The 26862-nt window shown below is 39.0% G+C and overlaps 1 protein-coding gene across 2 annotated transcripts; it reads left to right on the forward strand.

Annotated features, from left to right (window-relative positions):
* Positions 1 to 3081: 3081 nt before the first annotated feature.
* ZNF286A (zinc finger protein 286A) lies at positions 3082 to 25453 on the forward strand. Of its 2 annotated transcripts, none has more exons than XM_060204473.1 (5): positions 3082 to 3489; positions 4851 to 4939; positions 7802 to 7916; positions 9123 to 9215; positions 25085 to 25453. In XM_060204473.1, the coding sequence occupies exons 1-5, from the start codon at positions 3339 to 3341 to the stop codon at positions 25210 to 25212; spliced, it is 576 nt and encodes a 191-aa protein (XP_060060456.1). In that variant the 5' UTR covers positions 3082 to 3338; the 3' UTR covers positions 25213 to 25453. The 2 variants fall into 2 exon arrangements, with proteins under 2 accessions (XP_060060456.1, XP_016041970.2); XM_016186484.2 differs by lacking the exon at positions 25085 to 25453 and adding an exon at positions 15503 to 17891.
* Positions 25454 to 26862: the final 1409 nt, after the last annotated feature.

Consider the following 26862-nt stretch of genomic DNA (forward strand, 5'->3'; position numbering starts at 1 on the left):
TGCAGAAGTTTTTAAGTTCCTTTTAGTATAAGTTGCTTGTAGTGTGAGATGGAAAATTCCTTGCACTTTCCCCCTTGAAGAACAGGACCTAATCAGTAAGCCACCGGTTGTTTACCAAGAATCAGTAAGCCACCGGTTGTTTACCAAGACCCTGCAAACAGGCAGAGCTTATCAGGGCCTTTGCACTAGGAAATTATTTTCTAGGAAGGGGCAGCTGATGGTGGGGGGATGTGGTGACCCTACCTGGCTAGATTCAATTGGTTGTGTGATTTTTGCAATGTTTGAAACTAGCCCACACTTTGCTTTGAATGGATCATGCTTTTGCTAAGTTTGAAATGATTGGATTTTGTGTTTTCTATAGCATGTTATTGGATATAGGCTGATAAGGTGATGTGTTCCCCCTCCCTGAGTGTAGTCTGAATTCCTATAAATTGTGTGGTTTGAGCCTTGTTTAGGGTCGAGCTGGTAGACTGCTGTCAGTCACCACTCGGCCCAGATACGAATTCGTGAATAAACATCTTTTGCTTCCTTGCAGTGGATGGTGGCTTGATTTTTCCTCGCTAACACTAACGGGGATGATAAGCTTCATGCTAAGAGAAATAAAAATTATTTGCTTCAGGAATTAGGATAGATTGCAAGGGTGGATAAAATGTAATGCAGTAACATAATGACTATATTTAAAAATACTGTGTTGCATCTTTGAAAGGGTAGGTGTGTGTGTGTGTGTGTGTGTGTGTGTGTGTGTGTGTGTATAAGTTAAGACCACCTGATGCAGCCGGCCTGCCAGGAGCCACTGAAGTCCTCTCCTGAAAGTGCAGGGAGGCCAGCAGCTTTTGGGATTTCTGCACCTGGGGTGGGGGTGAAGTGGGGGTGGGGAAGTGCCAGTCCTGGAGCTTCTGCAGTCCTGTCAGCAAGTCCAGGAGCAGCTCTGATTATGTCCAAAGTTGATGACAGTCTCCAGAACAGGACAGACAGGTCCCTTTCCACCCAAGGTTCCAGATGTCACCCTGTATCAGAGGTTAACACAAGAGGTTCTTAGGAAAGGCAGGCCCCTGCTGTCCTGGTCCACCGCTTAAGACTACTTAGAACCATGAGGGTCCATTCAGCCCCTGTCCTGGGTTCAAGTTAGGGTCAGTGTGAGATATATCTCCTAAGATTTAAGTTTTCACTGGGCTGAAGAGCTTCTCAGATGTATCTAATTGGTAGCAGTTTCTGGTTCCCACAATTTCCCAGGTGAAGCTGCATTTGTCTTGTATTACTGTGGTGTCTGTTATTGCTGGTTCAATGATTTTATTTTTGTAAAAATTGACAATAAAGAACTAATGGGATTCTGACTACCCACCCCCCCACACACAGCATTTCTCTTAGGTTCACGGCATCACACAGGGCACAGGTCTGAATCATTATCTTTGCACAATAAGTGTATAAGCATGATGACTAAGCTTTAGTATCTGGAGAAATCATTGATAACAGTTCACCTTGGATAGTGAGGGAGTCCAGTCTTTAAGGAGCATAGTTTGTCCTAAGAGATTTAGCTCAGGGGGGAAGATACAAGTTTTACTACTTTTTTTATGTTTTGTAATGGATGAATAAAATTGTTTTACATTTAAAGAAAGAAAGAAAGTTAAGACCAAAGCATCATTATATAATCTATGAAGATGCTTTATTTTGTCTGTTATTCTCTCCTGTGATGCCAGGGACTGAACCCAGGCCTTCTTTTAAATTCTGCTTCTTCTAAGACCCCTTCTGTTGCATTGTTTGACTCTGGTCTATTTACATAATCATTGTTTTTATTGGTTTAATCCCCACTAGTTCATGCAATATTTTCCTTCTCCCCACCCTCATCCTACATACTTCCTCTTCCTGACACTTATGCCTCAGGAGATATATGATAGGGCTTTCTAATGAAGAGGAATTAGAAGAGATTAGATTGTTGAACTGCATCCCTGCTCGTCAATAAAGATTGAACTACGTTCCCAGCTCAGCCATGAGTCCCTGGTCGTCTCTCTCCCTCCCGTGAAGCTAGCCCAGCCCAGCACAGGGCCTCACACAGATAAGTCCTGTGCTGTTTATCACAACTTTAACCATCCATCTATCCTAAGGTATATGGGTTGCTTCCAAATTTGGGCTTTTATCAATACAAATTGTGCTACTATAAACATAAGCATACATAGATCTCTTCAGATAGGTGTTTTGGTTTCCTCTGGATATATGGCGGGGGGTGCCAAGTTGTAAGGTAGGTTTATTTCTAGCATTCTGACTGAGAGCCTACAGACAGTTCTCCACAGGGGTAGGACCAATGTGCATTCCTACCAGCCATGTAAGGGGGTTCCCTTTCCCTCACAGCCAAAGTGGCCCCAGGCATCCTGCGGTGTAGACAGAAGCACAGACATGCCCCTCTGACTGATGCTAATTCTGCTCTTCTAGCTGAGGGATCCAGCGCTGCTGTTTTCACTAAAATGGCAGCTTAAAGTTATGTTATCTGCTATTGTGATAACAATGCCGGTGGTTTTTTTTTTTTTTGGTGGGGGGGCTAGGGAATGACCTCTTTGCTTTGTGCTGTGTACACAAGATTTCTGGAAAAGTAAAGAAAAAAAGAAAAATTCTTTTTAGGGCTCACACAGCTTAAAAGTAGCTGTCACTCAAAATGTACGCTCACAGTTGAGCTACTTTTGATTTTATTCTAAAGAAATCGTTTCTGGTAGTCCGGCGGTAGCGCAGCGGGTTAGGCACAAAACGCAAAGACCAGCAGAAGGATCCCGGTTCGAGCCCCTGGCTCCCCACCTGCAGGGGAGTCGCTTCACAGGCGGTGAAGCAGGTCTGCAGGTGTCTTTCTCTCCCCCTGTCTTCCCCTCCTCTCTCCTTTTCTCTCTGTCCTATCCAACAACAACGACAACAATAATCACAACAATGTTAAAACAATAAGGGCAACAAAAGGGAAAATAAATTTTAAAGAAATGGTTTCTTTTGAAGGGAGAAAGGGGGGAAAAAAGTGTCGTGTAGGATGTGGTTTTTTGGTTTTTTTTTTTTCCCCCTCCAGCGCCACGTGTGCTCCTACCTGCGGAGGAAGCGGACCCGGGCGACTCGCGGGTGCTTCTGGGAGTTGTAGTTCCTAAGAGCGATGCGGCCTGCGAGCCTCGCTTGCGCTCTGACCCGCGCATGCGCGACTGCGAGCTGGGCCGAGAAGTTCGCAGCCTTTGTGGGCCGGGGAGGGGCGGGGAGTTAGTGCGGGGCGATCGGGGGAGCGGCTCGTGCGGGAGGGCGCCGCGGGAAAGGAGCCTGGCGGGGAGACCCTGAGCCCCCGCATCTACCCCGGACCCGGCGTGGGAGGGGGGGCGATGCCGGGACGCCTCGGTTTCCAGGTTACCGCGCACAGGCGGAGCCTGAGTCCCCGGGATGCAGGGGGGCGGGGGTTGGGGGGGAGCCCTGAGACCCCCCAGGAGGTGCTGGCCATGGACACAGACTGGGCCGAGAGGTCCGAGGAGACAGGTAAGAACTGCTCGAAGGCTGCTGAATCTGTGTCCTAGAAGGGCGAATCTTTTTTTTTTTTTTCCCCCACGTTTAAATAGGATTTTTTTTTTCCTTTATCGGGGGATTAATGGTTTACAGTCGACAGTGAACTGCAATAGTTGGCACATGCATAACATTTTCCACATCACAATACAACCCCTACGAGGTCCTCTGCCATATGGTTCAGGACCCGAAACCCACCTGCCCTCCATCCCAGAGCCTTTTACTTTGGTGCAATAGGCCGAGAATCTTTTTATCATTATTATTGCTTTTTGAACTTGAAAGGACAGAGAAATTGAAATGGGAGGGGGAGAGAGAGGGTACAGCCCTGCTCCACGGCTCGTGAAGCTTTCATCCCCCTCCCCCCCACCTCCCTGCAGGTGGGCACCTGGGGCTCGAACTCAGGTCCTTGCTGGAGGTGCTATGGCGCGCCACCACAGGGCCCCTACGGGAGTTTTCTTTCTGAAATAGATTGAGTTGTTCTTAGCTGAGAGCACTGTCCTGGCTCCTTTGTTCTGGCGATGGTGGACTCTCAGTGAGAGTGGAGGGCGTGGTATGGACATTCCCCCGTTTTCAAAGTCACCTGCAAGTGTAAGAGTAATGTCAGCTTCTAAGGCTCAAACATTGACTTCCGTAGCTTTTTTCTCAGACGTTCTTCCTTTATGATGACTATACTGGCCTAGCTTCCATCAGTGGACCTGAGAATTTTAGCATTGGGGTGGGTAGAAATATTTCCCCATGCCTGTTTTATTCCATTTTGCACATAATCGTATCATTTCAATAGAGTAAATAAGTAATTTTATTTGTCATAGGAGAGAATAGAATATATATATATGTAATCAGTTACTGCCTTCTGGGTTGAAGGTTGGTCACTGACCTACATCAGACTATTCCCCTACCCTTTTCCTGATGTTACATTTACAGATGGGCCCCCAAACATAACCAGAACTGGAAGCAAATAATAAATATTTAGAGATGTGATCCAAATTAAAATCTTTTTTTTTTTTCAGTAAAATCTTGAGTTTTAAACTTGCAGGGTGATTTTTGAAAACCATTGAGCCTATGTTTCTGATAGTAATTTCATGTCGAAATAAACTGACTTACATCCTAATTTCCAGTTTAGAGAATACCATCTTCCAAATTGTCTTATGATTATAGGAATTGGATGTTGTTACAGCCTGAGTAGATAATTCTCCCTGATCCTGGGATTCTGGGTTGTTTGGTACTCTTTTCTGTTATTGTGTTTGTAGTGAGCACAAACTATTGTGGAAAGATTTTTAGACTTGTAAATTTGAGTCTGGAGACAGATGAAAACTCCACCGTTACTTTCCTGCCCTTAGATTTGTCTTCCCAGGATCCTCCCTTTGCCCAAGAGAAGAGCATAAAAGGTGGAGAGACTGCAGCTCTGTGCCTCACAGCCAAATCCCAAGTGAGTGAATCTCTACAGAGTATTAAAATTGCACTTTTATTCTCACAGATGCACTGCCTGTTTTGTTGTTGTTGTTTTGTTTCAGTTTTTTTTTTCCTTTACTTTTATTAGGATGATAGAGACAGAGAAATAGGATGAGGGTGTGAGACTGGATGCACATGTTATAATGTGCAAGGACTGAGGTTCAAGCTAACAGTTCCCACCTGCAGGGGGAAAGTTTAGCAAAGCCGTGAATCAGTGCTTGCAGGTGCCTGTCTGTCTCCCTATTCCTCTCTAGATTTCTCTTGGTCTCTGCCCAATAAATAAATTTAAAAAAAATATTAGGGCAAGGGAGACAGCATAATGATTATGCAGACAGACTCTTATATCAGAGGTTCAGTCTTTCGTACCACCATAAGCTAGAGGTGAGCTGTGTTCTGGTTAAAAATAAATAAATTTTAAAGAAAGAAGGGCTGGGTGGTGGTGCACCTGGTTGAGTGCACAGACCCTGGTCCCCACCTGCAGTGGGAAAGCTTTGCAAGTGATGAAGTGGTACTGCAGGTGTCTGTCCCTCTCCCTCTCTATCTCCCCCTACCCTCTCAATTTCTGGCTGTCTCTATCCAATAAATAAAGATAATTAAAAAAAAAAAATTTTAAAGAAAGAAAGGAACTTCTGCTCCTGCAAGTGGAGACTGGAGCTTGAACCCTAGTCCTTAGGTATTGTAACATGTGTGTTCCACTAACCAGGTGCACCACCTGACCCCTGTCACTCTTTTGTATAACTAAAACTAAAACTATACTAAAACTGCTCAGAGCTCTGGCTTATTATGGTGCTAGAGACTGAACCTGGAACCTCTGAGCCTCAGGCAGGAAAGTTTGTTGATGAACTGCTATGTTGTCTCCTCAGCTAGACAGTAACTTATAACTCACCCAAAACTTAGCCATATATCTAGATTGTTAACCTGAAGCCTTACCAGTAACATAGTCTTAAAAACATATATTTTGTATCCTTTATATGTCATATACATACATGCCTTATAATAAAGCAAACTAGAGAAAATGTTACCAGGATAATCATAAGAAAAAGTACATCTACAGTACTGTTTCATATATATTGATTCCATAAAGTCACACTGTCTTTTTATCCACTTCCCAGTGGGCCTGCGTGCTTTTTAAAACATGTTCAAAGGTTGTAGAAAGATTTCTTAAATACTGTTCATCTGGAGTGTCCAGGTGTTGACATTCTGCCTCTCTTTGTTAATCTCTTAATAACCTTAGAATAATCTTTCTATTTTTTAAGGTTCTTTCTTTTTAATTCTTTAATTATGTTCATCTATTTATTTGATAGAAACAGCCATAAATCAAGAGCAAAAGGGGAGATAGAGAAGGAGAGAGACAGAGACAGAGACACCCCTGCAACACTGCTTCACCACTTGTAAACCTTTTTTTCTTTCTAATTTCTTTATTGGGGAATTAATGTTTTACATTCAACAGTAAATACAATAGTTTGTACATGTATAACATTTCCCAGTTTTCCATATAACAATACAACCCCCACTAGGTCCTCTGTCATCCTTCATGGACCTGTATTCTCCCCACCCACCCACCCCAGAGTCTTTTACTTTGGTGCAATACACCAATTCCAGTTCAGGCTCTACTTGTGTTTTCTCTTCTGATCTTGTGTAAAACTTTTTTTCTGTGAGGCAAAGTGACTTCTTCTTCTTCTTTTTTTTTTGCCTCCAGGGTTATCGCTGGGCTCAGTGCCTGCACTACAAATCCACTGTTCCTGGAAGCCATTTTTCCCATTTTTGTTGCCTTTTAGTTGTTATTGTTGTCATAGCTGTTCTTATTGTTGGATAGGACAAAGAGAAATCAAGAGAGGAAGGGAAGACAGAGAAGGAGAGAAAGATAAATACCTGCAGGCCTGCTTCGCCACTTGTGAAGCAACCCCCTGCAGGCAGGGAGCTGGGGGCTGTAACCAGGATCCTTACACCGGCCCTTGCACTTTGCACCATGTGCGCTTAACGCACTGCGCTACCGCCCAGCTACCACTTGTAAAACTTTCCCCCTGCGGGTGGGGACCAGGGGCTCAAACCCCGGTCTTTGAACATTGTAACATATGCACTTAACAAAGTGTGCCACCACCCAGCTTCTAAAATATTATTTCTATGTTCTGTATTTAAAGGCATATTCAATATTGGTATATATCAATATCCTTATAGCTTTTGAATTTTTGACTTCTGTAACCTTAATCCCATGCTATTTACTCTTTTGCTTGTGAGTTATATCCGTACCACTGGTTGACCTGTTACCAGCATCTTTCAGTTTAAATAGACTGTCTGCCTTGAGTCAGTCTCGTGCTTGTCTGGATCTGACGCTCACTACCAGTCTTTTCATTGCATGACTACTCCATTCACAGGTTTTGCATTTCAATTTATTTTCAGATTGACTAGGATGATTCTTCAAGTTTTTATTGAGGACTTGAAAGGAGTTGGGCAGACATGCCTTTTTTTTTTCCACTGCCTATAATTTGTTTGCTTTCCCAAACTACTTTGTAGACTCATGTTCATATTCTGACTTTTTGTTCCCTCACAACCCTCCCCCCACAAGAAATTATCTTTCAATGAAGAAAACATGATCTTGGTTCTTTTGATTTTCATATTGAATCTAGCACAAGATCCTTTGTACATAAGTGATAGCCAGTGGCTTTACATGGAACATTCAAAATCTGACCACTGTTAAAATAGTTATAATTTACCACAGCCCTAACCACTGTTACTATTTCTTGTATCTACTTCACCGGCTATCAGAAACTCGGGGGTGAAAAGGAAGCTAATGAGTGAAATATGGTAATTAAAGTTTTTTTTTGTGTGTGTGTCTTAGGCATCACTGACTTTCAAGGATGTGGCCATGGACTTTACCCCGGAGGAGTGGGGGAAGCTGGATCCAGCTCAAAGGGATGTAATGCTGAAGAATTATAAGAACCTGGTCTCATTTTGTAAGGACTGCTTCTCATTGCCCCTCTCCGATCTATATATGGGGCCATTCATTATTTTACTGAAAGTGAAATAACTCTACAGACCCTTCATTTTTGTATTCAGGAGTTATAAAGTATTAACCCCTTGGGACCCAGAGAAATTCCACTTCTATTCAGGCTCTCGGTGAAATGTCTGTGCTAGTTTGGTATCAAAATTCTATGGATTTATGGGACAGAAACCTAATTCACACTTTAAAGGGGAAAACATATTGGCTCAGATTAAACAGAAACTATCGGGTTTTTCTTTTTTATTATTATTTAAACCAGAGGGCTTGACTTTGCCCTAAATTGGCTTTATTCTTAAGATCTCTCTGTCTATCATAGGTTCCCATTGGCAGCTTTAGAATTACATTGTTCTTTCAGTTAGGGAGCTAGGCAAAGAAAAAAGGAAAAGAAAAAAAAAAAAAAAAGGTGATGCTTCTCTTTCTCTTTTAGGAGTGCCAGCCAGCATATAGGTTCATGTGTTCATCATGAAAAGAATTCCTAGAGCCAGTGAAAATTTCCCATGTACATTTTTAAGTGTGTTTATGTGAGGGGTAGAAGGGGCTATGATAACCTTTCCCAAACTTCATGTAATAGACTCCCAAACTAAGTGTCTTCTAGTAACTGAAGCAGCACAAAAGAAAAAATATAAATCAGTTATCATAGTCATAACTTTGTCTTAACTGTCCCTGTTGTCCTACCTTCTCCAGCTTCTCCCCTAAACCAACCACTGATCTGTGTGTCTCCCTGACTCTCCTCAAGAAAGAAAAAGTCTTTTGTTTTTTTTATAGTCAAAAACATTTTTTAAAGTAATTTATTTTATTTTTGAGTGAGATGCAGAGAGAGAGAAACACCAGAGCATTGCTCAGCTTTGGCTTATGGCGGTGTGGGGGATTGAACCTAGGACTTTGGAGCCTCAGGCATGAGAGTATGTTTGTATAACCATTATTCTATCTCTCCCACCCCTGGGTTTTTTTTTTCCATATACATATGAACAACTGACCAGACCTAGACTCTTGCTGCAAATATTTAAAGCTTATTTCAGAGATCTGTCCTCCCTTCTTCCATATCTTCCTGTAATGCACTGTCTTTGTGCATGAAGGGGTTGAGACTGTTCTCTGGGCTAGGTCTTTGTACCCATCACAAATAACTAAGTCTCATTTATTTTTCTTTTTAAATGAGCAGGGCTTCCAGTTTCCAAAGCCAAAAACTGCAGTTTGGAGAAGGAAAAAGAACCATTGATGCTTGAGAGAAAGAAAACCCAAAACAGCTGTTCAGGTGAGTTCGATAGATGGAAATTTAATATATATAAATATATATATTTTTTTATTTGAATAAGAGATGATAGAGAGGAAGATAAAGAGACCAGAGCACTGCTCAGCTCTGACGTAAGGTGGTATAAGGATGAGCCTAGGATCTCAGAGCCTCAGGCATGAAAGTCTTACATCATCTCTAGTTGTATCTTCCTACCTTTCTTTTCTTGAACCATTACGTGTTTGGAAGTCAGGTTTACTTTAATCTCCCTTTCTCTTACACCTCCAAATCACTAACTTGAGTACGTGTATGGGCTAAAAAGTATTAAAACTGAATTAAGCTAGAAGGGTGGTGATTGGTACACTGGAAAAAAACATAAAGCCTCAAGCGAAAGCAGTACCATTACTCCGTTAGTTTTAGCTCAATGATAAGCATTTTTTATAAAAATCTAAATAGTAAATAATTTAGTCTTATGGAACTGAATATATTTACTGAAACATTCAACTGTCATAGTAATATAAAAGCATAGACAATTTATAAATGACTGAATATGGTTATGTTCCAATAAAATTTTTTTAGAGGCCAGAGAGGTAGCGCAGTGGTGAATCACATACTTAAATGCATGAGGGGCTCTGGGTTCCGTCCCTGACACAGTATATGCAATGATACGGTGTTTCTCTCATAAAAAAATTAACTAATTTTTTAAGTTCCACTGAAACATTATTGGGATGGGGGGGAACGTTTGCCAACTTCTACTCCAATTGGTTATTATTCAATATGCTTCTATTTTTTCAAAAGAGACCTGAAATTTTATGAAATCTCTGTATATTAAATACTGATAGTTAATCTCCTATTTTCCAACTGGTCGCCTGTTTGAAGTTTCTTTCTTCATAGGGCATTGTTTTACATTTTACATATCTCTTTGATGTCTTTACAGAAGATATCTACTTCTTTTTTTAATTTTTAAATATTTATTTTATTTATTCCCTTTTGTTGCCCTTATTGTTTTATTGTTGTTGTCGTTGTTGGATAGGACAGAGAGAAATGGAGAGAGGAGGGGAAGACAGAGAGGAGGAGAGAAAGATAGACACCTGCAGACCTGCTTCACCACCTGTGAAGCGACTCCCCTGCAGGTGGGGAGCCGGGGTTCGAACCGGGATCTTTATGCCGGTCCTTGTGCTTTGCGCCACCTGCGTTTAACCCGCCGCGCTACAGCCCGACTCCCAGATATCTACTTCTGAATGCAGTTTTTTGTAATATGTTACTTTGGTTGATGTTCTGAGAAAAAAAATTCAGCCTCATACCAGCATATAGTTATTAAAAAAAAGTATTTTATAGAATTTCAGGTAAGGTTGAGAAGATAGCTTACTGGTTATGCAAAAGGATTTTTCATGCCTGAGGCTACAGTGTCACCTGTTCAATCCCCTACACCACCATAAGCCAGAGCTGAGCACTGCTCTGGTCTTTCTGTATCCTCTCTGTCTGTTTCTCATTAAAAAAAAAAAAAAATATATATATATATATATATATATATATATTGCCTCCAGGGTTATTGCTGGGGCTTGGTGCCTGCACTATGAATACACTGCTCCTGGGGCTATTTTTTCCCCTTTTTGCCGTTGTTGTTTATTATTATTGTTGTTATTGCTCTCATTGTTGTTGGATAGGACAAAGAGAAATTGAGAGAGGAGGGGACACAGAGGGGGGCGAGAAAGACACCTGCAGCCCTGCTTCACCACTTATGAAGTAACCCTCCTACAGGCGGAGAGCCGGGGGGCTCGAACCTGGATCCTTACACCGATTCTTGTACTTCTTGCCATGTGCACTTAACCCACTGCACTACCACCTGGCCCTCAAAACAAAATATATTTTTAAAAGGAATATTCAGATTATTTTAGCTGTTATTCAGATACTACACAAAACCATGAAAGTTTTACCAACTTTCTTTTAGCACATAAACGGAAATGTCAAGACAGTGAAACAGCAGGTAACATATATTGTTTGAAAAAAATTTTTACTGAAGGACTTCCAAGATTTCATGGTCCATATTTTGAGATCTCTATCTATACTACTGTTTATGTTTCATCTGTTCAACAAGCACTTAAGCAGCATTTCTATTGAGTCAGTTTTAAGTAGTGTAAAAGTATTCTCAATTAATGCTCATTAAAACAGGTTTTTTTATTCCCTTTTGTTGCCATTGTTATTTTATTGTTGTAGTTATGATCAGTGTCATTGTTGTTAGATAGGACAGAGAGAAATGGAGAGAGGAGGGGAAGACAGAGAGGGCGAGAGAAAGATAGACACCTGCAGACCTGCTTCACCGCTTGTGAAGCGACTCCCCTGCAGGTGGGGAACCGGGGGCTCGAACCTGGATCCTTATGCCGGTCCTTGCACATTGTGCCACTTGCACTTAACCCGCTGCACTACCCCCAACTCCCATTAAAACAGTTTTTATCCTGTATCAAATAAATACTGTTACTGCCTCCACCTCATACATCAGGACACTGAGGTAGGGTGGTGAAATAATTTGCCATAGATAATACAGAAATTGCGTTCATGGATTCTGATTCCAGCATTGATGCTTTAGTCCTCTGATTTTCTTACATGTTTCTCTCATCTGGGAACTTTTTGTACACACCATTCTCTCTACCTGGACCACTCCTTGATGCTTTAATACCTATATATCTGGAATAGTCACCTGAATCTCAGCTCCATTTTTATTCCAGCTCACTTCTTACTTCCTCTGGGAAACCTCCCCTAATCTCCCTGGACTCCCCTATATTCTTTCATACTATCATTTACCTTTTTATTTCAATATCTAGTGTCATGTATTTGAATATTTATGAAATGTTGATTTAAATTCTCCCCTGATATGCACATTTAGGGCCACATCTGGATTATAGGTGTCGTCAGTGTTTAGCATAGATGCTAGCATATGGTAGATATTCAATAGCTATTTCTTGAATGAGGAAATGCAAAGAAAAATAGGTAAGTGGATAAAATTCACTTTCTTCTAAATGTTTAATAAGTGGTCATAGCATCAATTGTCTCATATTCACTGAAATTATCACCTTTTTATTTTCCTTAATTCTGTTTCTCTTTTTTATTGGTTTAACACTGGTTTACAATAAGATTTTAGAAGTATATTTTCACAGCTGTGTATATGTATACAACTGACTACATCAACCAACCACAGTCCGTATACCATCAAACCAAGTGGAGCCCTCCACTAAGCTCACCCCACCCCACCCCCAGTTTCCTCTGCTAACATAGTTTTCACAGTGTTTAAGAATCAGTTTGGTTGTTATTTTTTAAGTTTTCTAGTTAATTAGTTATATTCCACACATAAGTGATGTCATTTGGTAGTTGTTCACATTCTTACTCGATTTAGCATAAGTTCTAATTCCATCCATTTTGTCCTAATCAACACAATGTTGATGACTTTAATGGCTTAGTAATATTCTATTGAGCATATAACCAAAACTTCTCTATCTAGTCATCTCTTGATGAGCATTTAGGTTGATTCCATATTTTGGTGATATGCAAGCTCAACCAGGTGCACTACTCCCTGGCCCCTCCATATTTTGGCTATTCGAATAAGTGTGTATGTACATATGGGAACATATATCCTTTCAAATTAATGTTTTGTGTTCTTTGTTCTTCATTTGAATATAAACTTATTTCTTTATGCCTTTCAGCCACATTATTTTAGCTTACCTTTTTATCATAGTTTTATATTGGAAGTGACTTTTTTAATAACTTTTATTGGGGAGTTGCTAATGTGGAGGACAATCTTTTATATCCCCATGAAAGTTCTCTACAGAACATTCTTACCACAACTTAGGTCCTTTTTCATCAAAATCCAACAGGACTTCAAATTTCTCTTCTCTTCCAACCTCCCACTCCTTCTCTAGAGTCCTTTGCTTTGGTGCAATACACCCTACCAAATCCAAGTTCTGGATGTTACATTCATAATAAATTAACAGGCCTACCTATAATCCTACACTCTCTCCTTTGTTCTGATATTGTCCCTATAGAAAGACATTTTTATTAGTATTTTATTAATCCACCCTGGGATTTTGAAAATACAGCCAATCATATATATAGATATTTTTTCTCTCCTCTCATTTTCCTACACACAAAAAAGCAATATATATATATATATATCACTCCAGAGTATATAGAGGTCTTTCACATTTAACTGCATAGTACTTCTGTATATGTACATACCATAACATACTTAATTTTTTTCTAAAAGGGTATTTAAAATGCTACCAATCTTTTGCTGTCTAGATTAGGATTGTAGTTAATAGCCTTGTGCATGTGTATAGCTTTTATATTTTTGATATTATATATTAGGAAGATAATACATTTTAGTAGGGACATATAGAAGTATTATGAGGGATTATTAAACTGCAAATGGTAGACTGCAATTTGGGTGAAAGTAGATTTGAACAACTGGAAACTTTCAGGTCACAATTACCCATTATACTAAGATGAAAAATGCTAAATATTTAACAGCAGTAGACATTCAATAATAAGAGAAATATGAAATGTACTTCTCAGACAATAACCCTATAAATCAACATTTTTCTCAACGTCATAAAATATTTTTGAGGATGAGCTAAAAAACTATGAAAATAAAAAGAATGAAGTTGTGAATTGAAATTCATATTATTACATCCCTGAATTTATAGTAAACATACCATATGCTACTATGACATTATTCATTGGAAATTTTTAATTTTTTTTCTTTATTATTATCTTTATTTATTGGATAGAGACAGCCGGAAATCAAGAGGGAGGGGCATGGTAGAGAGGGAGAGAGACACCTGCAGCCCTGCTTCACCACTCGTAAAGCTTTCCCCCTGCAGATGGTGACCGGAATTTCAAACCCAGGTACTTGCGCATTGTAGTACGTGCACCTCAATCAGGTGCACCACCACCCGGCGCCTGTTCATTGAAATTTTTTTCTCAGTATAAACAGAATTGGAATGGAATTTAAAGCTAACTATATATAAATGGAATTTAAATGGAATTTAAAGCTAACTATATATAAAAAAAAAAAAACCTTTCAATGATTTTATGGTATTCTGTAAATATATTTGGGAGATAGTATATTACCCAAACTCTAGGTTAAAACAAACATTTTTTTCAGATTCTTCTTACTCTTCCAGCATCCACTTTGGAAGTTATATTTTCCAAACAGTATTCATGAATCAGTAATTCAGAATATGATTTTTTTCTGTTATTAGATTTTTCTAATCCTACACCTTCACTCTTTGATTACAATTTTTGGTAAAGCCACTTCAGTTTCTAAAGAGATAAAATTTGTCAAATTTAAATGATAATTTGTGTTTTAAAAAGTGTTTCAGAGTAGGGAGTCCGCTGTAGCACAGAGGGTTAAACGCAGGTGGCACAAAGTGCAAGGACTGGAGGAAGGATCCCGATTCGAGCCCTCGGCTCCCCACCTGCAGGGGCATTGCTTCACAGGTGGTGAAGTAGGTCTACAGGTATCTATCTTTCTCTCCCCCTCTCTGTCTTCCCCTCCTCTCTCCATTTCTCTCTGTCCTATCTAACAACGACGACATCAGTAACTACAACAATAAAACATCAAGTGCAACAAAAGAGAAAATAAATATTAAAAAAAGTGTTTCAGAGCAATGAAATACCTTACTTACATACTGTACTATTTTGCCATGTTTGTGGTACAGAATTAAGCCCTGGCCCCAGTATATTAAATGAAGCATTGGTGCTGTAGTCTCTTTCACTTTATCTCTCTATGTTAAAAAAAATTGCTTTAGGGGACAGGCAGCAGCGCATCTGGTTAAGCACACACAATAGAGTGTGCAAGGACATGAGTTCAAGACCCTGATCCCCACCTGCAGGGGGAAAGCTTCACTAGTGGTGAAACAGGGATGCAGGTGTGTCTTTTGTCTTTTTCCCTCTTTATCTCCCCTTCCCCTCTCAATGTCTGTCTCTATCCAAAATAATAAATAACTTTAAAAAATATTGTTTATCTTCTCTCATAATCTAGTGTACTCATCCATTTAGTATATATTTTCAGTCTGCATCCCTTTTCCTTTTCCTTTGTTTCTGATCATCCTTATCTGTTCTGACTCTCCTAACTCTACTCATTTTCACTGCATATCATATGCATTTGTTTGCCTCTTTTTGCACATCCTCATTTAATGTGACTTGGTCATAGGGCCTATGCTTCTCACCTTCATTAGCTCTTTTATTATTATAGAACTCCCTTTAGTAAAACATAGAATACAAAGGAAATTTGCATTTTCAATTTTTTTTTTCAGGCTTGGAGACTAAACCTGAGAGTAAAGATTCAACTTCAGTGCAAAATTTTTCCAAAGAAGAATCATGTCAAATTGCAATAATGGAGAGACTGACAAGGAATACTGTCTATAACTCCAGTTTGGAAACAACTCTTGAATGTGAAAATTGGCTAAAGCATCAGCAAGGATGTCAGGAGAGACATTTAAAAGATATGTTCACTCATGTAAATTCACTTTCAGTAGAAAGAACTTGTAAACATGATATATATTGGAAATCCTTTAATCAGAATTCTGTCCTTACTGAAGACAGAGTTTTGAAAGGGTCCTATACTTTCCATGCACATGAAAAAAAATTGAAACCAAAAGCAAATTTAGTGAAAAAGAAGAGAACCTATAAGGAGAAAAAGCCTCATAAATGTAATGATTGTGGTGAACTTTTCACTTACCAGTCAATACTTATTCGACACCAGAGAGTTCACACTGGAGAGAAGCCCTATAGCTGTGATGATTGTGGGAAATCTTTCAGTCACAGAGCTAATTTAACTAAACACCAGAGAACTCATAGTAGAATTCTTTTTGAGTGTAGTGAGTGTAAGAAAGCATTCACAGAAAGTGAATCCCTTGCAATACATCAAAGAATTCACATTGGAGAGAGACCTTATGAATGCAATGAATGTGGGAAAGGTTTTAATCGAAGTACACATCTTGTGCAGCATCAGCTGATTCATACTGGAGTGAAACCATATGAATGTAATGAATGTGATAAAGCTTTCATTCATTCATCAGCACTCATTAAACATCAAAGAACTCATACTGGAGAGAAGCCCTATAAATGCCAGGAGTGTGGAAAATCCTTTAGCCACTGTTCATCACTTACTAAACATCAAAGAGTTCATACTGGAGAAAAGCCATATGAATGCAGTGAATGTGGAAAAACCTTTAGTCAGAGTACACATCTTGTTCAGCATCAAAGAATCCATACTGGAGAGAAACCCTACAGATGCAATGAATGTGGGAAAACCTTCAGCCGAAGCTCAAATTTTGCAAAACATCAAAGAATCCATATTGGAAAGAAACCATACAAATGTAGTGAATGTGGAAAAGCCTTCATTCACTCATCAGCACTTATTCAACACCAGAGAATTCATACTGGAGAGAAACCCTATAAATGTAATGCATGTGGAAAAAGCTTTAAGTGCAGTTCATCCCTCATCAGACATCAAAGAATTCACACTGAAGAGCAATCCTGAAAATTTAGTGAATGTTAAGAAATATAAATTGGTTTTATCTCTATTAAGCATCAGGTGTTTAGCTAGAATTATAAAATGCTGCTTATGGGCCAATTCTGTATGAATCTGGTGTTATATAGTATAATGCATAATTTAAACCATAATCCATTGGTATGTTAATAACAAAAACTTCTGAGTTCCTAACACCTAAGATTTTGATCCCCAACACTCTCATGTACATTTATTTTGTGGAAATTCAATGAATCCTTGGGAGTATGATGCCAATGTGATAATTATGAGATTCAGTATGTGTGTCCTCTCCCAGCCCCCATGCCGTATTTCATATCAAAGTCCTATTATAATTTATTCCATTCTTAGAAAATTCTTATGGGAGTCGGGCTGTAGTGCAGCAGGTTAAGCGCAGGTGGCGCAAAGCACAAGGACTGGCATAAGGATCCCGGTTCAAACCCCGGCTCCCCACCTGCAGGGGAGTCACTTCACAGGTGGTGAAGCAGGTCTGCAGGTGTCTATCTTTCTCTCCTCCTCTCTGTCTTCCCCTCCTCCATTTCTCTCTGTCCTATCCAACAACGACAACAATAATAATAACTACAACAATAAAAAAAAATTCTTATTTGGTAGGTTAGACAGACTTTTTATCCTCATTAGAAGATACATTATTCCTCTTTGTATCTAAAATTGATGTTCAGAAAGTATCATTTCTACATGGAAAAAGAGAAAATTAACTGAATAGGACACATCTTACAATATATGTGACCCAAATTCAACTTAAGCACCATATAAGAGGTGCTATAATATTGGAAATCTCTGGTGTTATGATGTCTATCCCTCTTTCTCCTTGAAAAAGAAGACTGGGAGCTGTAAATCATGCATGTGTGCGGCCCCAACTTCACAAATTAAAAAAGGGACAATTTTCCAGAAGGTGTCATTTCTTTTATATTAGCTACAAAAAGACTAAGAACTGAAATATTCTTGAATTCCTTGACTTTCTCCAAATGTTATTTATGATTATATAAACAAAACTAGAATTTGTTCACAAAAGAAATAATATAACCCTATAGATTGTGCTGGTCCTTGAGATCAATAGTATTCCTCTGCTATATAAAAGTTAATTTTTACTTGTGGGAATTATCCTTAAAATAGAGAATATGTCAAAGTCCTAACTGTTAAGTCAAATTTCTCTTTCCTTATCCCTGCAGTTGAAAGAATCCTTACTTTTCAATTGTCAGTATTGAAGTTTATTTCTTTATATTCTTCAACAAGCAACTATGTAACACAAAAGATACCTTCCAGACAGATAATAGAAAATAAAAGGGCAGACAGGATAATGGTTATGCAAATAAACTCATGCCTGAGGTTCCAAAGCCCTAGATTCAATTCACTACACCACCATAAACCAAAGCTTATCTATGTTCTGATAAAAAAAAAAAAAAAAAAAAGAAAGAAAGAAAGGAAAAGAAAATAGACAAAAAATAAATCATGGAACAGTGACTCATCAGTATATAACAACTTCTTCCATGATGAAGTTGTCATTTCTTTAGCTTTTATGTTTACCCATATTGTTTTTTCTTGTTTTCTGTATTTTGTTTGGTCTTTGGTAGATCTAGCACCATAGAAAAAATAGAAAAAGCATGAAACCCATTGATTTTTGATAGAAGTTGCACAGATGACCAAAGTTCAGTAGTGAAATTAGAAGTGAAAGAAAATAGCTGAGTACATATTTGTCAAAATGTTGTACTTTACTATCTAAGTAGAGGTGTGATTAATTATAGTATTATTCTTTCTCATCTCCTAAATCTTGTTCTGTATGGAGGTCTAGCAACAAGCCCATACTCTTGCCTCCTTCATGTTATTTGTATTACTATAATTCCCTATCTGTATACCTTGGTTACAATATTGAACAAATATAGAATAAAGTATAAAGAAGTGATAGTATACGTAGGATCACTAAGGATGAATCAGGTATAAATCCAGTGATGGTGGAACTAAAGTAAGACAATAGAGAATGAAAACAAAGGATTAGAAAGAGATTTTGGAAATAATGAAAAATCACTGAAGAAATAGAGGTTAGTGAGAAGAGCTAAAATCTTAGAAATCAGGTTAGTAGAATAGCTGAGACTGGAATAAATGAAAAATGGAGCTCAATTATTTCATCACTGTAGTATTAATGGCCTAAAGTAGGAACTAAATCATTTGAATTCATGGACCAAGTCCATCCCACTAACATTTTCCAGTTTCACTGGAACTCAGCCCTACTCATTTTCAAGTTATTCTGGGCTCTCTGTGCTATAAAAGTAGAGTTGAATACTTATAGCAAAGATTATATGTCCAGAAAAACCTTGATACTTCTCAATAAGCCAAATAATTGAATAAAAGGAAATTTATTTGGGACCCAAACTTTGACTATCAAGATGGGCTGCATTTTAATTGAGTCACTTCAATTTAGCAGTTACATGACCTTGAAAATCTGTTTAACAGTCTAATGGAAATGTCACTGTTTATGAGTTAAATAAGGAAATGTACGTGAAGGACTCCACACATAGTAAATAACTATATACAAAGCCTCTTGGGGGTGGGGGGGCTGGTGCACATACATGCTATTAAAACATACCCCAGACTAAGTAATTGAAACAAAAAATTTTTATCTTAGTTCTGGAGACTGGTAAGACTAAGATCAAAGCACTAGCAGTGTCTGGTAAGGGTCTTCATCCTGGTTTCTAAATATCTTTTTTGCTGTGCCCTCATATGGTGAAAAAGCATGGAAACACTTTCTAGGACCTCCTTTAAAAGGGCACTGAGCTTGCACTTGAGGACTCTGTCCATATGATTAATTGCCTTCTTCTAACACTACATTGAAGATTAGCTTTTAACATGAATTTGGGGACTAACAAACATTCCCTTTAGTTAGTGGCTAAGTATCAGTCAGAAATACTTAAGGTGTGTGTATATTTAACACCTAGTGTTATTAAGAATTGACTGCCCTGCTTTGTTTCTTCATAGATGGGCTTCATTTCTTTCTGCTCTTGCTTCCATTTGGTATCTCAACCTACTTACAAAAACACTGTTGGGGTGGGAGTAGATAGCGTAATGGTTATGCAAACAGACTCCCATGCTTAAGGCTCCATAGTCCCAAGTTCAATCCCCTGCACCACTATAAACAAGAGCTGAGAAGATGTCTAGTAAAAAAAAAAAGAAAAGAAAAAGAAAGAAAAGCACTGCACAACTGTTTATTTTGTTGTTACCTTTCTTAGTCTCTATGCACCTGCTTAACACTGCTTGAAATTTGCCTTTTGTCTTTCTGAGTATCACTAAGCTAGGAAATAATGTTATCCTTCCAGAGACCCAGAATTGTAAAGTGTTGCAGTTTCAATGGTGTTGACGGACTCTTAAGTTAGTGTTGTTGTGAACTCTGCCATAGCACACTATTTCAGTGTTCTTTTTATGTTTACTGTACAGTTTGACTGTGTACTTTAACATGAATGTTAGAAGGCATAATGGTCTTTTTTTCAAATATTTTTGGCTATCTATAAGCACATTTTATTTAGATTACTTATAAATTTGACCTCTTGACTTAATGTCAATATATTATGGTCAGACAATTGTAAACTTGTTTTAAATTCTTATTAATTTTATTTTAAGGAATTAAGCAAAGACAGATCATAAAAAGCATCTACAGTGGTCAGGAAAATGACATACTAGATGGGAGTTGAGGAATTTCTTATATGTATGAGGTCCTGGACTCAATCACCATGACTGTATAGCAAAGCAGTACTTTTGTCCCTCGCCTCCCAAATATTTTGTTACTTCTTGTGAGAGAGACCAGAGCACCACTCACCTATGGCATGAGTAGTGCCAGCAGTCAAACATGGGTCCTTACCTAGTAGAATGCATGCCTATATGCAGCTCAGGTTTGAGCCTTGTCACCACAAAGGAGGTGTTGTAGCACCAAAGTAATCTCCAGTACAGTAGTATCTCTACAACTCTGAATGAAAATGTAGCTCGGGAGCATTGACATCACACATACATAAGGTCCCAGTTCTGCAAAATAAAATAACAAAATGTGAAGCATCAGTTATGTAAATTTTGTGCTCTAATGCTTAGTCATCTCCCCAGTCCAAAAAGTCTACTTGAGAAGTATCTCCACATCAGGAAACCAATCACATTGCTAATAGTTAATTTAGGCTTTACAGCCTCTGGAGGGATGGACTGGGCGACACCCTCCACAACCGAGATACACATGAGGAGAGGAAGGTTTCTACTAAATGCTTCTATAAATTCTCACACAAAGTACAAGCTACTCATGAAGCCAAAATAATCAGGGTGAGAGAAGGGAATAACTTAATCAAAAGATAGTTTAAAATAAGCAAAAAGGTGATTAGAAAAATAGCATCATGTAAGTTACTTTTGGGAGAGCAATGTAGCATCATCCAAAAGTATAAAAACAACAGTATAATGTTGGCAACCAACTGGCTCCATAACTAAATCTCACAATTTTCTATTAAATAAAGATTTAATAGAAAAAATATTAAGAATATTTTCACTTTTTTCCTATTAGTATGGGCAAAAGTATTTTGTCCCAACTTTCTCCCTTTCCTAGTTTTTTTCTTCAACCCTGACAGTGAGTTTTGGAATTCACAAAACCTGTTCCTCAGTATAGGTTTTATTGATAATAAGAATATCCTACGGTAATACATATAATCTGACACCAATGGGTTACCTTATTCTTCTTCTTCTAGCGTTTGCCCTTCTTCCGTAGCCAGTCAACAGCGTCAGGTTGAGCCTGATGTAAAGTTTCGAGACCTCCTTTGAATCTGGAGAGGTGGCAGTCGTTGACTATGTGGGTCATAGTCTGTCTGTAGCCGCAGGGGCAGTTCGGGTCGTCTCTGGCTCCCCAGCGATGGAACATAGCGGCGCACCGGCCATGGCCTGTTCGATAGCGGTTACCTTATAATTCAGTGCAATGCCATCAGAAAACTAGATATTTTTACTGAACTGCTACTCTTCACATTTTTCACAATGTGACCTTTTTTCTTTCATCAGAAAGACAAAAGTACTGTGCACTTGTTTTGTTCCCTTTCTCAGTCTCTATGCAGTGTTAAGGGTCAAACCTTGCAGGCTAGCGTGGGGGTGCCTCTTCCGTGGGTGCGTGCTCTCTGGGTTGGAGAGAACTCTACCGGACTCAGCCTGGGCTGCTACTCACTCAACAACTCGGGAGATAGATGACTCAGGAACCAAACACGTGGCGTGAGGTAATGCAAAAGATTCTATTGATCAGAGAGCCAATGCTTTTATAGGATAGAACCAGAGAAGTCAAACTGAAGTGTGTAACCTTTTAGTTGTAGTGAGTGTAGGAAATCTTATACTTTTAAATCAAAACTTGTAAAACATCAGGACACTCACTGGAGAAAAACCCTACAAATGTAATGATTGTGGGAAAGCTTTTAGGAATAAGTCATAGCTTAGTGTATATCTGAAAATCCATACTAAATAGAAAAAATATAATTGCAATGAGTGTGGGAGACAGACGACCAGGGACTCATGGTTGAGCTGGGAACGCAGTTCAATCTTTATTTACGAGCAGGGATGCAGTTCAACAATCTAATCTCTTCTAATTCTCTCTTCATTAGAAAGCCCTGTCTTTTATGTCTCCTGAGGCAGAAGTGTCAGGAAGAGGAAGTACATAGGATAGGGGGTGGGGAGAAGAAAAATAGTGTGCAAACCAGTGGGGATTAAACCAATGAAAACAATGATTATATAGATAGACCACAGCCTCAAGCAATGCAACAGAAGGGGTCTTAGAAGCAGAATTTAGAAGCATACCAATAAATAAATAAATAAATAGAGTTTTTTGGGCTTATCCTTTATTGTCAAATTTCAAAATTAAAAAATAGTGCTTAATTTTTTAAGAGTGGAGATTTAAAGAGCATGGAAAATAGAGGGGGAAAGACACAAGTGATCTGAAATGGTCAGTTATCTTAATCAAAAAACTAAGGAAACTCAGTGCGGTGTGGGGAAGAGGGGAATGCCATATTCTGTTATTCTGTCTAGTCAGTGACTGGGAATGTATTGACTCCACATCAAAGACTAAACCAGACATTTGCATTACAAAAAGAAAGGTCAATTATCAGTGTTTGCACTACCAAAGCTTCCTCTAGTGCCATGACATCTCCCAAGTGGTGCCAAGCCTCCAGTACCATAGCATCTCCCAAGTGGTGCCAGGAACTCAGACCTGGGGCTCAGGGCTGGCAAGTCATGTACCCTACCCAGTGAACTATTGCTTGAGTCCTAAAGAATTTCACTCTGCATACGTGCAACAAGCTGGATGAGTCCCTCAGATTGGGGAGAAATGAAGAAATAAAGATTCTCTGCCTGCAACTAGATGATAATCTTTCAAAGACCTTTTCTGACTTGAGTAAAATGACTACCATGTATCTGGTAACCGTGGACCAAACTCCAGCTCACACACACTATTTTGAAATTAGTGACACCTTAACTAATTGTGTTTTTCTTCAATAAGAAGCATGTGGAAGAGGACTCACCCAGACAGTGCACTGGCTTTGTCATGCCGATGAGCCAGATTCAAACCCAACACCCATTGCTTCCCACTGGGGGAAGCTTCAGTGCTATGGTCTCTGTCTCTCTCTCTCTCTTGTCTCTTGTCTCTTGTCTATTCCTTCTATCTAAAAAAATGTTGACCTGGAGCAGTGAATCCCTGGTGACAGGAAAGAAGGGAAGGAGAGGAAAGGAGCGGCTGAAGAAAGGGAGAGTCTTGGGCCTCTAAGATTGGAGGAAGTTTCAAAACCAAGCAAGACTTCATAGGTTTGATTAAAGTGTTGGATTGTCAGAAAAATCATGACACATTTTTGCATTTTTGTCGGAAAAATCATGACACATTTTTGCATTTTTGTCAGAAAAATCATGACACATTTTTGCATAGAAAAAATATTTCAGTGGTTGGGGAGGTGGTACATTGGGTAAGGCACTGGATTCTCAAGCATGAGGTCCTGAGTTCAATCCTTGGAAGCACATATACCAGAGTGATGTCTGGTTCTTTATCTCTCTCTCCTCCTCTTTCTCATTAATAAATAAAATATGTATATAATCTATATATAATCTATATATATACTATATTATATAATTTTATATAAATATATATAATTTATATATGTATAAAATTATATATTATATAATTATATATAATTATATATATATAAATATATATATAATATATATCATGACTTTTCTAATAACCCAAAAATTTATCAAGCATCAGTAAGGGGGGAGTTATTGTCCAAACTCAATGTAAATTGCATTAATACTCCCAAATATGACTTTTCCTATTAATATACTTCTCACACTGACTACTGTCAGAGTTGAAGAAAAAGGTATATTGTGAAACAATTTTTTTAACCAGAGGACTGCTCAGTTCTGGTTTATAATGGTGCTAGGGCTTGAAACTGTGACCTCAGAGCCTTGGGCATGAAAGTCTTTTACATAACCATTATGCTGTCTCCTCAATCGAGTGAAGAGTCTCTGAATCCAGCTGTTTTGTTTTGCTGGAGTCTTCTGGAAAATGTGTTCTGTGTCCCAGCAGGGATGTTAGACTGGTGTAGACAATTTGCTCCCAGCCAATGTCCATGTCCAGCAGAGAGGCAGTTACAAAAGCTAGATTTCCATCTTTCTGCACCCCCAAAAAAGGATTTGGGTCAATATTTCAAGAAGGGGAAGGAAGTGTTAGGGGATGATAACCAGAAGGCTCTGAACCCCACTTCCACTGGGACCCAGTAATTTTGTGAGAAGGAACCTTTATTTTTGCACCACCAGTGAGAGGGAAGAGATTCTAGAGAACACCTGGAGAAGTTAATAAAGCTTCCTTTTGCTGTACAAGGACCCACATCCAAGCCTGTGGTCCCCACTTGCAGAGGAGAATCTTCATGAGCTGGTGAAGCAGTGCTGAGGGTGTCTTTCTCTTTTCCTCTCTGTTCTCCCCTTCCATCTCAGCTTTTCTGTTTCTATTCAATAAAAATCTTTTTAAAGAAGTGTTTACAGCCAACAATATTTATACACCTTTCCCATATTTGGGAGCTACTCTCTTCCCTGATCCAGCTTTCTGGTCCTTTTTCCAGCCATGACATCATCTCCCCAGACAATAACTTGGATCTACCTGCATATCAGATTTCAGGCTCAGGATAAAAATAAGCTAGTATAGTCACGGGCCCTTTGGAATATAAACAAAATAGGCCTACTAGCTGTCTACAAAACAGAGACCCCCAACTCTTCATATGCACTATTGCAGCCTTTACGTTCATAATTAGTCAACAATTTGTTTGGCTCTATATGTTAACTTTTTTTTCAGCCACCAGTTTCCAGATGCCAACCGGACTTCACAGGAGAGACAACCCCACCAATGTGTCCTGGAGCCCTGATTCCTCAGAACCCCGCCCCACTAGGGAAAGAGAGAGACAGGTTGGGAGTATGAATTAACCTATCAACACCCATGTTCAGTGAGGAAGCAATTACAGAAGCCAGACCTCCCACCTTCTGCATCTCATAATGACCTTAAATCCATACTCCTAGAGGGATGGAGAATAGGCAAGCTATCAGGGGATGGGATATGGAGTTGTGATGGTGGAAATTGTGTGGAGTTGTACCCCTCTTATCCTGTGGCTTTTATCAGTGTTTCCTTTTTATAAATAAATTTAAAAAATTTTTTTAAACCTTCCTTTTGCAAATGGAAATGTTTATCTTGGGGGCTGGGAGGTGGAGCACCTCACTGAGCGCACATGTTACAGTGCACAAGGACTCAGGTTCAAGCCCCCAGTTCCCACCTGCAGGGGGAAAGCTTCACAAATGGTGAAGCAGGTGTGCAGGTGTCTCTCTGTCTTTCACTCTCTCTATTACCCCTTCCCTCTCAATTTCTGGATGTCTCTATCCAATAAATAAATAAATAAATATATTAATAAAAAATTAAATAAATAGAATTTTAATTTTAAAAAATAAATATATATCTTGACTATATCCATGTGCAGATCTTAGTTATAATGTTGTACTCTAATATTGGACAGACTTTCACCACTGGGTGGAAAGCTAGGCAATCTCTATTACTTCTTACAACTTCATGGGAATCAACAGTTGTCTCAAAATAAAATACTAATCTGAAAAAAAATCCAAAGACAGAAGTACAAGTTACATCAGGACAGCCACTCTGTCAGTATGATGTGAGTCTTGGAATGACGACATCATAATGGCCGGCAACCTTGATTTCTGCAACCTCCTCAGGTTTCAGGGTGGTGGCTGATTTTGCTTTAGGGTGTTTACAGTTTTCACCAGTATGACCAACACACCTCTCCTTTCAGTGTCAAGAAGTGAAGAGGAAAGAAAGCCTATGTCTCACCTTGAAACACTCTAAGCTCGCAGGGCATGCTTCCTAACTTCCATGGATAAAGTTATCTAGTATACTGTGTGTGACCATTAGAAGAGGTTGGTGTCTCAGAAAGTGCTCCATTTACTTTTCTCTAGAACAAATGAAGTAATTCTGAACATCAGCATTTGTGTCGAAGAGACATTACTGCTGAATACAAGACATGGTTTCCTTTTTTTTTTTTTTTTTTTGCCTTCAGGATTATTGACAGGGCTTCGTACCAGCACTACAAATCCACTACTCCTAGCAGCCAATTTTTCCCCTTTTTTATTGGATAAGACAAAATTTGAGAGAGTAAGGGAAGATGAGAGAGAAATATAGACACTGCAGACCTGTTTCACCATTTGTGATGTAACCACCCAACCCCCATGCAGGTAGGAAGCTGGGGGACTCAAACTGGGATGTTCTGCTTACAAGGTGCGCTTAACCCAGTGTGCCACTGCCCAGCCTCCAAGTTTTACATTTTATTTTTAAAGATTTATCTATTTTTTAAAAATATTTTATTTATTAATTCATGAGAGAACTAAAAGGAAGACAATGAGACATCACTGCTAGGGATCAAACTCAGATCCTTACACTTGAGAGTTCAACACTTCATCCACGGTGCCACTTCCTGGAATGCAGCTTTCACATTCTTGGGGAAAACATTTTCCTGGCTCCATGAGAAATTTTTCTGTAGATCAGTAAAATTGTCTGACCTGGGTTGGGGGAGG

Source organism: Erinaceus europaeus, chromosome 12 (genome assembly GCF_950295315.1).
Source record: "Erinaceus europaeus chromosome 12, mEriEur2.1, whole genome shotgun sequence".
Taxonomy (NCBI): Eukaryota; Metazoa; Chordata; class Mammalia; order Eulipotyphla; family Erinaceidae; genus Erinaceus; species Erinaceus europaeus.